General features: G+C 42.6%; 1 protein-coding gene and 1 pseudogene across 5 annotated transcripts in view; one reads left to right on the top strand and one right to left on the bottom strand.

The window, feature by feature from the left end:
- Positions 1–12,353, top strand: part of LOC103218110 (UDP-glucuronosyltransferase 1A6) — a 104,311-nt gene that overhangs the window by 82,561 nt on the left and 9,397 nt on the right. Inside the window, exon 1 of one of the 5 annotated variants that reach the window (XM_007966700.3) lies at positions 8,391–9,272. The exons of the other annotated variants lie outside the window; for them this stretch is intronic. Within the exon in view, the coding sequence (XP_007964891.3) occupies positions 8,409–9,272 (864 nt within the window). The 5' untranslated portion in view covers positions 8,391–8,408. Of the gene's footprint in view, positions 1–8,390; positions 9,273–12,353 lie in introns of those variants that run through there. 5 annotated transcript variants of the gene reach the window in all.
- LOC140712696 (dnaJ homolog subfamily B member 3-like) lies at positions 2,516–3,550 on the bottom strand (annotated as a pseudogene).

Consider the following 12,353-nt stretch of genomic DNA (forward strand, 5'->3'; position numbering starts at 1 on the left):
TAAGTTTCCTGAGGCCTCCCTAGCAATGTGGAACTGTGAGTCATTTAAACCTCTTTCTTTTATAAATTACCCAGTCTTGAGTATGTCTTTATAGCAGTGTGAGAACAGACTAATACAAGATTGGTGGTGATTGATGTTATACTGAAAGGGTTTAAAGGAGAGTGTGAGAAAAGGAAATGAATCTAGATTTATTGAGAACATTGATGAGAAAGTGGAATTAGAAATTCCTCGAAAGGTAAGATGTTATGTGAATGATTTCCCACGATGGGGAAGTCTCTCTACCCGTTTGGAGACAGAAAGTGGAATCAGAGAGGAAGAAGATGATGGACAGAAAGGATCATTCCCTCTTCCAGATGCTCTCCAGTGTGTGATGTAAGCTGAATTAAAACCAGCTGTGTTGAGCTCTAGACAGAAAAGATACCTGGCATTTTGGTTTTTTGGACCCTACTGAGTTGGTCACAGGACTCCAGGTCTCTTGGGGCTCATAGGGTCATGCCTTTCCTTGCCCGCTGTGCTTGGTGAGAAGGAACAAGTGATTCCACGGAGGGAATTCATTTTAGGGGTCTCAAGATGGTCATCTTTGCACCAGAGGAAATACCCCTTTTTCCATTCTGAAAACCTGATTTATCAAATCCTTTTATAAGAGATGAGTACACACATACAGGCCTCTAGCAGTTATGTTTTTGAGATGAGACATTTTAAAAGGAGATTTTTGAATTCTAAAAATTCTTTAAATAAAATGCTCTTGCTGGGACAACAGAGTGGGTAAACATCATTCCCATCTCTACAAGAAGATTTTTTTTTAATTAGCTAGGCGTGGTAGCTGTAGTCTCAGTTACTGGGAATGCTGAGGAGGAAGGATCACTTGAGCCCAGGAATTTGTGGTTACAGTGAGGTATAATCTTGCTTAGGCAACAGCCACAGAGCAATACCCCATCTCTAAAACAAACAAACAAACAATAATCAATCAAGCTTTACACTTCTGTAAAAGGAACACTTCCTATTTATGACATCAGTAATCCAGGATATATCAAAATTTGAACGTTGTGTTTGCTTTCAACTGTTAAAACTAGCCAGAGTTGTTACAGGGACCCACTACCTCTGAGTGACACTGGTATGCCACTCTGCTGACCCGAACAATAGGATTTATGTAACCAATTGTGTAGATATAATCCCACTCATTCTACCCTACCCAGAGTGGTGATTTCCAACACACAAAACTACCATGAAACTGTTTCCATGCCTTCCTACTATCTCTCAAAACTCTTTTCATCCCTGAACTGCTCCAAAAGCAAACCCACTCCCAGCAAACTACTCAGTGAGTATCTTCACACATGTAAGTTTCCTTGTCTGGTTCTCTAAAATATGAACTCATTTTTCAAAAGCCCTGGCAGGCTGTCTTATTCTGATACTTCTTGTGTGATTATTATATAAGAAGCAATTACCCAGGTACCTTGTAGCATGTTGATTTCAGAGTTCAGTGTGAGACCCTGTGTGCCCCTGTGGGATGGTGCCAGCTCACTGCCATGTTCCTGCTGTTTATTGCTTGGGTGCCATTCCATGCAGACTGAATTTTGAGGGTTCTAGAGCATATCCAAACCCATTATCACAGTCTTTGTTGGTTAATGATGTGTTCAGGCCATGGTTTTTCTGTAAAAAATTACCAGCATGCTGCTCTTAATTTTTTTTAGCCTGTCTAGTTCAGTTGCCCTTTTGCTCTCATGTCTTATGCAAACCTTTCCTCAGAGTTGACCCTGTAAGATGGGACCCTTTGTGATGGACTACCCCAAGACAACATGCCCCAAAAGGTCTTCATTTGGGGCATAACCCATGCCAACAGAAAGGTACTTTCTCAGTTGTGTATATGGTGACTCACCCAAACAATATTACAAATACATTTGGCTTTCATCAACCTAATTTGATATGTCCCAAGCACAGCAATAGGATAGTTCTGTGTGGCCTTCTGGAAATGCTTTTTTTACATTTCTGGGACCTACCATAGTTGGAGAACCACGTTAGGACTGAAGACAGTCCTAGTACACCATTGACCAACCATGTAACCCCAAAGTCTGTCCTTAGACTTCAGAGGGAACATGCTTCTTACACTGATTTCAGCTCAGTGATACGGGATTCAAATGTCTGACCTCCAAAATATTAAGAGAAAAAACGTGTGTTGTTTTAAGCCACCAAGTTTGGGTAATTTGTTACAGCCATGATAGGAAACTAATCCATCCACCTTACCAGGTTTACCTGCTTTTATAAAGCCTGGGTTTAACCTTTTATCTAAATAATGGTCAACTCTTCCTACATCACCAGCATTTATGTGCAATTAAAAGCCATCATTAAATAAAGCCAGAGTATTAATATATTCATAATTTCACCACCACACAGTAAAACACTGAAGTCAAATGATTTAGAGCAAACCACCTGGCTCACACTTTCCCAACAAAAAAAGTTAAGGCTTAAAGTGCTGAGCTGAACATTCTGTCCTAGCACAAGGAAATAATCATTGTCAGCCTCAGGCTTAAGTTTAATAAATAGCAAAGCGCATACAGATATTTACAATGATCGAAAGACAAACAGAGGTCCTATCCGTAGTAGTCCCAACGGTAAAGACAGGCATTGGCATAAAATGTTTATAAATTCTTGGGTACAGTTTTTCTGAAAGCAAAGTTCACTTTCAATCCTAAAAAAAGTCCACTATTCCTCCAGATGTGCTTTAAGTCAAATGTGGACTGGGATTACTCGGTGTCAATGCGGAGCAACTGCTCTATGCCATTTATTATGAAGGACTTTAACTCAACTCTCCATCTTCCTCCACTTGCACCCTTTCTTGGCCATTCTCAATGATTCTCTTGGTGGTGGTTTTTTTTGCCATCAACTATTTCAGTGGAAGTCGACATGGACTTGAAGCTGCCTGTCCCATCACTACCGTAGGACATGCAGAATGAAGAAAGGCCCCCACTTCCCAGGGAGCCAAAGGAACTAAATCCTGTATCAAAAGAAGAAAAACCACCCTCAAAAGCTAGAAATTCACTGAAGGCAGAGAAAAGGGGTGCAGACCCTCTGCTTCTGCTTCCCCGGGAGTTCCTCCGACTCCCAAAAATATTTTCCAGCGGGTTTCCGAAGAGGTCAAAGGAGAATGGGTCCTGGCCACCGAAGAACTCCCTGAAGACCTCGGCCGGGTCGCAGAAGCTGAAGAGGTACTCGAAGGGGTCCTCAAAGGGTCTGCCACCTGCGCAGCCACCCTCCGCCCCCGCCTCGCCATGGCGGTCGTACACATCGCGTTTCTTGGCGTCCGACAACACCTCGTAGGCCTCGGCCACCTGCTTGAATCTCCTTTCTGCTTTCTCCTTGTTCTCGGGGTTTTTGTCCGGGTGCCACTTGAGCGCCAGCTTGCGGTAAGCCTTCTTGATGGCCTCGGTCGAGGCCTGCCGGGGCACGCCCAGCACCTCGTAGTAGTCCACCATGCTGGACGCCCAGAACGGCCGGCGGGGCACTGGCGCAGCGAGCGGGACACCTGCCAGCCCCGGGCGCGGGCCCCAGGCTCTGCGACCTGCGCCGCCTGGAGGGACGCCCCTTATGACGCAGCCACATTTCATTGGTCGAGGCCTATGAGTGCCTCGCTTCCCAGGATGCAGTGCTGCTGGGACTGGCCCTGCTCTCTGTGAGGCTCTGTGATGCTCCACGTCCAGGCCCCGCCCACTTCGGCCCCCAAAGCCATGGTCTCCAAAAAGGGTGGGAAAAAGAAGTCAGGGAAAAGAGAGGGCTTTGACTTTAGCTGCCTGAATAACTGTTTTTCTTAAAGTCGGCTTTATATCGGTCTTTTTCCTTGGCCACAGGAGGGAAGAGGGTGGTGGGAGTGAGTTTAGTCTGACCAGGGCTGAAGACATCCTGTTGTTTAGGACTGCAGTTCTCTAACGTTCCAGCCCGGGTACCCGTTTGCTTTAGTTCATGTGGATTATACCTATCATATGTACTGCATTAGAGATTAAAACAGAATTTAAAACATATTCATTGGGCAACTTAATAAGAATAAACCCATGACACACTAACAAACCTCGTTTTTATTTAACTTTTTTTGAGACAAAATGTAGTGAGAAGAGTGGCATCGTTTTACATTTTTTGCATCTCTCTTTAGAACGTGGCTCAATAGAAAGCTGGATTCTTATGTCAGCTTCTGCATTCAATCTATTGTGATATTACACATCACCCATGTAGCTTCTGGAAAACCCCACTGTACATTTGTGAGAGAATGACAGTGAAAAATCAAGTAGCATTATTATGGAAATAGTTTTGACTTTACAAAATTCTCCTGAAAAATTCTTGGGGATCCCTAGGATTTCCTGGCTCATACTTTAGCGACCTGCTAGTCTAGTACAGTAGTCCCTGGTATTCTGAAGGGATTAGTTTAGGACAACCCTCCTCCTCATACCAAAATTTAGATGCTCAAGCTCCTTTTATAAAATGGCACAGTATTTGTATATGACCTACCCATATCCTCCTTTAAACCTGTAATCATCTCTTGATTACTTTTACCTAATAAATGTAAATGCTATGTAAAAAGTTGTTTTACAGTATTGGTTTTTTCTTTGTATTATTTGTATTTTTTTTTTCATTTCTCTTCCCCCCAAATATTTTCAATCTGCTATTGACTGAATCTGCAGATGTGAAGCCCAAGTATATGGAGGGTCAAGTGTGCGTGTAATCCACTTTTCTTGACTGCTAAAACAAACACCAGGGAGATCCTCTCAGACAAAAGGAAATACAGCACTAGTTACTGTATCGAAGCCATACACTGGCATGCTATAAACTTGAGATGCAGTGATTATTTCCACTAGAACTGCTATGTCATGACCATGAATTTTGAGGGAATATTTTTTTGAGATCTGAGTTCTCTTCACCTCCTCCTTATTCTCTTTTTGACATTGGATTCTTTGCTTTGATAAATTGTGAGGCATTACACTAGTAAAGGTCACTCAGTTCTAAAGGGAAAATGATTAACCGAAGAACATTGTAAGAGTTCATAAAGGGTATTAGGGCTAATGGGGATATGTTATCTCACCAGAACAAACTTCTGAGTTTATATAACCTCTAGTGACATAACTGAAACCTGGACTTGGCACTTGGTAAGCACGCAATGAACAGTCATAGTAAGCTGGCTGAGGGTAGAGTTCAGTGTGAACAAAGCAATTTGGGAACATCAAAGCAAGTTTGGGGAACAACAAGTGATCCAGAATGGCTTGAGGGTAAGAGGCAGAGGGAGGGGGCAAGCAGAAGAGCTAGAGAGGAGGAATGAGCTTGGACAAGGGGATTGGGGTCTATCCCAGAGTTCTGAGAGCAAGGCAGAGGAGTCTGAATTTTCTACTGTGCCCAGGAAGCTGTTGATCAAGGTTCTAGAAGTGGTGGTGACGTGGGGTTTTTCAGTTGGCAGCCGATGCAGTGATTCAGAAGGGACAGCTAGGGGTTGGGGAACTGGGGGGCTGGGGCCCTGAAATAGGACCATGGCTGCTGGGTCTGAGACAGTGGTAGAAACATCAGATTCAGCACTTACTTGCTATCTTGGATACAGGGTCTAGAACGAAAAGAGAAGGAAAGTCACCTGTATACAGAAGCATGTCCAGAGTGTTTACTGTCTCCAAAACCGTGTACTGGCACCTGAGTGACAGCATGATTCCAAAGCCAAAATCTTACCTGTAAGGAATATATGTATAGGATATAGCTATAGTCTAATAGCAAGGACAGATATGCAAACTACTAAAAGATGTAAGGCAAAGCAGAACAAAATGCTGTGGAGATTCAAGGATGGTGGCTTTAGTTTCCCTGGAGGGTCCTGTAGATAATCTACAGGGCAATGGACATGTTTATGTTGCTCCTTTAGTAACAAGCCCCTTCATTCTGATTTGATGATAGGAGCTGGGAGTGTGTGAAGTGGTGGCCTATTAACTTAGGTCTTCAGCTTAAAAAGAAAGTACCTTCAAAAGGGTTCCAGAAACACTTTCCATGGACATGTCACTCTTTAGTAGCCCTCAAAGTAAGACCATCACATTGCTGCCCTGCCATGTGATTTCTCAGCCCCCAGAGCACCATGCACTGTAATTGCCTGTTCATGAATTTGTCTCCGTCCACCTGACCCCTCCTTTCAGGCAAGGACCATTTCTAACTTGGCCTTCTGGTCCTAATTCCTAGCATAGTGACTGGCATACAGTAGGGCTCACACATTCCATAATTATTTGGTGGATGAGGGAATTAGCAATGGAGTCTGCTTTGGTTCCAGAGCAGAGATTAATTGGATTGCTTAGCAATGGTTCTCTGTTGTAATTCATGAGCGTGAATGTGGATTGCCTACTATTCAGATTAGTAAGTATTTCCTGGTCAAGGGCAGATCTGTGGCCCCAAACCATCCAGGTACACAGCAGCAGCAGCCTCAAAAAGCTTGGAAGCTCTGCGTGATGCAGGAAAGTCATAAAATCATTACAGTGGTGACTTATGTGTTTATAGCCTCTTTCCTCCCTTTAATCCACAAATGCACTCACATGGCATTGGGACTTTGGAAGAATTATCACCCTTAAGGTTTAAATTGAACTGTGAATTTCAGAATTTCTGATAAGGACACAACAAAGAGTGAAAGCATTGCTATGTCTATTCTGCTTGCCCAGAATCTTGGTCCTAAAAAATGAAGAGTGCTTGGGCATGGGGAAGAGCTTCAGTGTGCATGTGCATGCCGAAGTACCTACTCTAAGGAGCAGAATGAGAGGGTACTCTAAGTACTTGTTAATATGTCCCACAGGACACCAAAACTCTGGTTAGCTGTTTCTCTATGACCCTCCAAGAACATCCCCAAGGATGGCTGGCCTGTGCTGTGTATGGTTAAAATGTTGGGATCTGTGCAATTATGTTGGAATTGTATGGTACAGCAGTATATCCCCAAAGAAACGAGTGTAGTACTTCCAGTTCTGGCTGCACAATACTTGCCCCAGAGTCCATGGTCAATAAAATACAAATCTGAGTTATTGTTTTTGCTCATCTTTCCCTTTTGCCTTCAACTCAGTCATCAGAATTTCCCCAAATGCCTTATTTCCCCCTGGATCTTGGGCCAGTGGAATGAGTACAATTTAACTTAATTGAATTTGCTTATCTATTTGGTTTCCGGTTGTGGACAAAAGTTCTCTGAAAAGAAATTTGGAAGAAAGAGACTTTGTTCCAGTGAACAGTTTGCAAACCAGGGAGTTACAGCCTCTGGTATACGATGAAGGCGAGTTCCACAGAACACAAGGAAGGCAGGTTTCATGGCAAAAAGTTCCTTCTGAGGTTCCCAATCAGGTCCATTTATGCAAATGAAGGATAGAAACTTGCTTAGTTCTTCTTGGTCAATGCAGCTGCATTCTGATTGGTTGATGAAGCTGAGCCCTGAGTGGCTGAGGTGGGTGAGCTCTAATTGGTTGATTCAGGTGAATGCTGAAAATCTCAACTATGAAAAGGTACAGGTTTTCAGGATGCTCAGAGTAACTGTGTGACCTGTAGTAAGAAAAGGACCAGTTGGCTCTATTTTAAATCCAGGCCAACTTAGCCACTCAAGATCTATCTTATAGGACTGGCTCTTTCAGGTTCACACTAATGCAGACCTGTCCTTGGGGAAGACTTTTGTGCATATGCACTCCAGCGGATTTCCCTTTCTGGTCGTTCTCTACCCCAGCATGCCCCTCCACCGCCGCCCACCCACCCACCTGTTCATTTTCTTCTTAGCATGGTTCACAATTTCTAAGTCCCTGCTCATCTGTTTAAATTGTGAGTCTGGCTCACCTAATAGCACGTGAGTTCTGAGGAGGCAGGAGACTCATGTGGTGGGCTCCGCTGCAGCCTCAAGACCCCACACTGTGCTGGACTCAATAAATATTTGTTGGATGAAGGAATGAAATACATGATACAGGTAAACAGGCAGTACCGGGGGAGCTGTGGAAAGAGCACTCCTAGGTTTCCATGGCGAAAGTAGGGGTACAGTTGTGTTCCTTTCTTCCTAAAAGGCTTTCTAAAAAGCTTTCTGTTTAATTTCTGGAAAAGAAGCCTCACTTGTCACTACATAGTCGTTCTTATTCCTCTCTGGTAACACTTCTTGGTCTGTGGAATACTAATTTAATGGATCCAGAGGTGCTGGAGGTACTTTGCTGTGTTCACTCAAGAATGTGATTTGAGTATGAAATTCCAGCCAGTTCAACTGTTGTTGCCTATCAAGAAACCTAATAAAGCTCCACCTTCTTTATCTCTGAAAGTGAACTCCCTGCTACCTTTGTGGACTGACGACTTTTCATAGTCATGTGACACAATCAAACATTAACTTGGTGTATCGATTGGTTTTTACCATGTATATAAGTAGGAGAGGGCGAAGCTCTGGCAGGAGCAAAGGTGCCATGGCTGTGGAGTCCCAGGGCAGACACCCACTTGTCCTGGGCCTGCTGCTGTGTGTGCTGGGCCCAGTGCTGTGCCATGCTGGGAAGATGCTGTTGATCCCAGTGGATGGCAGCCACTGGCTGAGCATGCTTGGGGCCATCCAGCAGCTGCAGCAGAGGGGACATGAAATAGTTGTCCTAGCACCTGATGCCTCATTGTACATCAGAGAGGGAGCATTTTACACCTTGAAGACGTACCCTGTGCCATTCCAAAGGGAGGATGTGAAAGAGTCTTTTGTTAGTCTTGGGCATAATGTTTTTGAGAATGATTCTTTCCTGCGGCGTGTGATCAAAACATACAAGAAAATAAAAAAGGACTCTGCTATGCTTTTGTCTGGCTGTTCCCACTTACTGCACAACAAGGCGCTCATGGCCTCCCTGGCGGAAAGCAGCTTTGACATCATGCTGACAGACCCTTTCCTTCCTTGTGGCCCCATCGTGGCCCAGTACCTGTCTCTGCCCACTGTATTCTTCTTGAATGCATTGCCATGCAGCCTGGAATTTGAGGCTACCCAGTGCCCCAACCCATTCTCCTACGTGCCCAGGCCTCTGTCCGCTCATTCAGATCACATGACCTTCCTGCAGCGGGTGAAGAACATGCTCATTGCCTTTTCACAGAACTTTCTGTGCGACGTGGTTTATTCCCCATATGCAACCCTTGCCTCGGAATTCCTGCAGAGAGAGGTGACTGTCCAGAACCTATTGAGCTCTGCATCTGTCTGGCTGCTTAGAAGTGACTTTGTGAAGGATTACCCTAGGCCCATCATGCCCAATATGGCTTTCATTGGTGGAATCAACTGCCTTCACCAAAGTCCACTATCCCAGGTGTGTATTGGAGTGGGACTTTTACATGCGTATATTCTTTCAGATGTATTACTTTGGATCGATTAACTAGCCCCAGATATATGCTGAGCAAGCATTCTGAGATAGTGTAAAATGCCCTCTTTTGTTAATTTTTGATTCCTAGGCCTGAGTCTGTCTTTGGCATCATCTTCTGGATGATTTCTTGGTATCCGAGATTTCAAGAAAACATTCCTTGGACATTTTACTCTGTGTGCTCCAGTGGATCGTAATCAATTAGAAACAACAAGCTGTTAAATGCCATAAGCACAGAATGCTGGGTTTGGGACACCTTGCAGAAAACTCAATTGAAGCCTGCACCTTGCCCTGGATTCAGTCAGGCAGCCAACGTTCAGGACTGATAAAATCATTCTTTGATGATAGATCCTGGCAATGAAAGTTGCCTTTGTGATCCTCGTTAAAGCTCCGGTTTCTAAATATTCTGATAAGAAGCTAGATCCTGCAGTCCCTTCTCTTCTAATGAGTCAATCACCAGACAGGTTCTGACATGATACAGAAAGGTTGTGGGTTTCATTCTCAAGTTGTTAGGTTTATTTTTCCCCTACAGAGTTTGAAGTATGCAAAAAGTAGCATTCACATCCTCATCTAAATCTCAGCAGAATATAGAGAAGAACAGGAGAGGCTCCTTCAGATGGAGGGTTAGGGAAGGACTCTCTGAGGAGTTGACATTTCAGTGAGCATTCATTCATTTATCCTTCAAAGATTGACTGAGGATCTACTGGCAGCCCAGGCACTTCCCAGGTGCTGAGTCTGGCTCCCATTAAGGCGACTAATATCACCCTCGGAGAGCACTGGACCTTATTTCCACTATACCTCCAACATGATTTGTGTTTTATTTTATTTTTTTAAATTTCCTGTGCATTTTCCTTCATAGCACATCAAATATGGCAGTCATTTCTCTTAAATAATTGTTGATTGTCCGCTTCACGTCATGAGCCCCGTGGGGACATGTGTGACTTTGCATTAATCACATCCACTGTCTGCTGCATCCTCAACGCCTGCCAATGGGTCTGCATGTATTTGGCGTTCCATAAATATCAGCACCTAAGGCACAGAATAGGCACCCATCAAATATGTGCTAAGTACTAAATGAGTGAGAAGAAAGGTGCCCACTGAGGTCTAGTCACTGGGTAGAGAGTAATCCACAATAGCTCTTTTTAGTTCTTTGTACTCCAGCTACTACATATCTATCTATCTATCTATCTATCTATCTATCTATCTATCTATCAATCAATCAATCATCTATCTATCCATCCACAAACATATATCATTTTTTGGTTGCCTTTTCTACAAAACAGAGTAACAGTGTATCCCCACTGCCCACTTACCAATATGTCATGGGTATTACTCCAATTTTAAATGCTATTACTTTTTAAACTATGAAATAGTATTTCGTGGTACTTGTGTACTACAGTGTATTCTGCTATGGATCTAGTCTAGTTCCCCACAGAGGAACGTTACAACTTGTATTCCCGGAGTTTTGTTGTTGTGACTTCAAACACTTCCTTTAAAAAGATAAGATATTTTGTAGTTTAAAAAACATTTGTTCTGTTTCTTTCTCATTCATCTTTTCTTAAGTATTTTACAGGGTTTTTTTGTGTGTGTGAATGTGTGTGTGTGTGTGTGTGTTTTCCATTTCTACCTCTAGCTGATTATCTACTCACTACTCAGCCGTCTCATCAAAATATTGATTTTCATAATAAAAAACACAGGCAGTCATTTGCTGATAAAGAAATTTTGGTTTCTTCTGTTCTAAATTCCATGCCAAATATCAGGGTTGTTGAATTTATTAGAATCTGTAAAAACAGTTGAATAATTCTGGCAATAGGAAAGATTCCTGTCTTGCTGCTATTTTAGTGGAAATTGATTATCATTTCGTTATTTTGCATTGCGTTAGCCATTGTTTTCTGGCAAATCGTCTTTATTGATTTAGATAATTTCCTTCTTTATGTGAGGGTGTTTGTAGGAGAGGCACCAAACTTTATCAGCTGCCTTTCTGGCATTTACTGATATAGTCATCAATGTCTAAGTGGTGAATTGTGTTGATTACATATTGTTTGTTGCCTTGTTTGGTGCAGTAAGGCTTAGGTGTGAAAATATCTTGTAAATTGTACCTGTTAGTAACCTTCTTTGTCTTGTTGAATGTTTTAATCTGAAATTCCACTTTTTGGATATTAATATTACCACTTCTGGATTATTTTTGTTTACATTTCCCTAGTACATATTTAGTACTCCTTTGTCTTCAAGCTTTCTTCCTTTTTAAGCAACATGGAACTGGGATTTTTAATCCAGTCAGGCAGTTGCTTTAATAACTGCATTTTGCCCATTTGAATCTAACAATTAATAGATTTGATTGTAACTCTCTCAGTTTACTTTACGTTTAGTTGACTTTGCCATTCTCCCTTTTCCAGATTTTTACTGGTTGGTCAAGTTACTATTTTTATTTTCTCTTTCTTCCTTTGTTAACTAAAAATGCCACTCTGAACTACCATTCCTCTTGTGTTGATAGTCCTATTCTCAATACTCTTGATAAAACTCCTGTACTTTAAGAATAAAGATAAAACTTTTATTGCACAAAGAAGTCCATAGAGAAAGCACAACCTGGCATTGGCGTGTCTTTGGTGTGTCTGAAGGAAAAGAGATAGTGGAACAACTTTGGGAGAAAAAGAATGAAACTCAAGAATTCCAAGATGTTGTTCCCCTGCCAGGGTGAGATGGCAATGGTTCACAGACAATCACAATGTTGGATCTGAGAAAAATAACTGAACGGAAGATTAGTGAGGACAGATTCTTTGAGATGGCCAGGAGAGGAAAGCTTGGGAGCAGGGAAGGTTGAGATACACGTGGGTTACTGGGAATGCGTGATGGTGAAGTCACAGGTGCCCCATATGGTGTCTAAGTGCTAAAGAAGAATTCTGGAAAAACGAAATGCATTTGGGAAGGGAAAATCCAATTAAAAGCCTAAACTAAAAATACAAAATTGTAGTAAAGTTTAGGAGTTATGTTAAATGTCTGATTTTGGCTGGGGAAGTCTCATCAGAGCAG

Source organism: Chlorocebus sabaeus, chromosome 10 (genome assembly GCF_047675955.1).
Source record: "Chlorocebus sabaeus isolate Y175 chromosome 10, mChlSab1.0.hap1, whole genome shotgun sequence".
Classification (NCBI taxonomy): domain Eukaryota; kingdom Metazoa; phylum Chordata; class Mammalia; order Primates; family Cercopithecidae; genus Chlorocebus; species Chlorocebus sabaeus.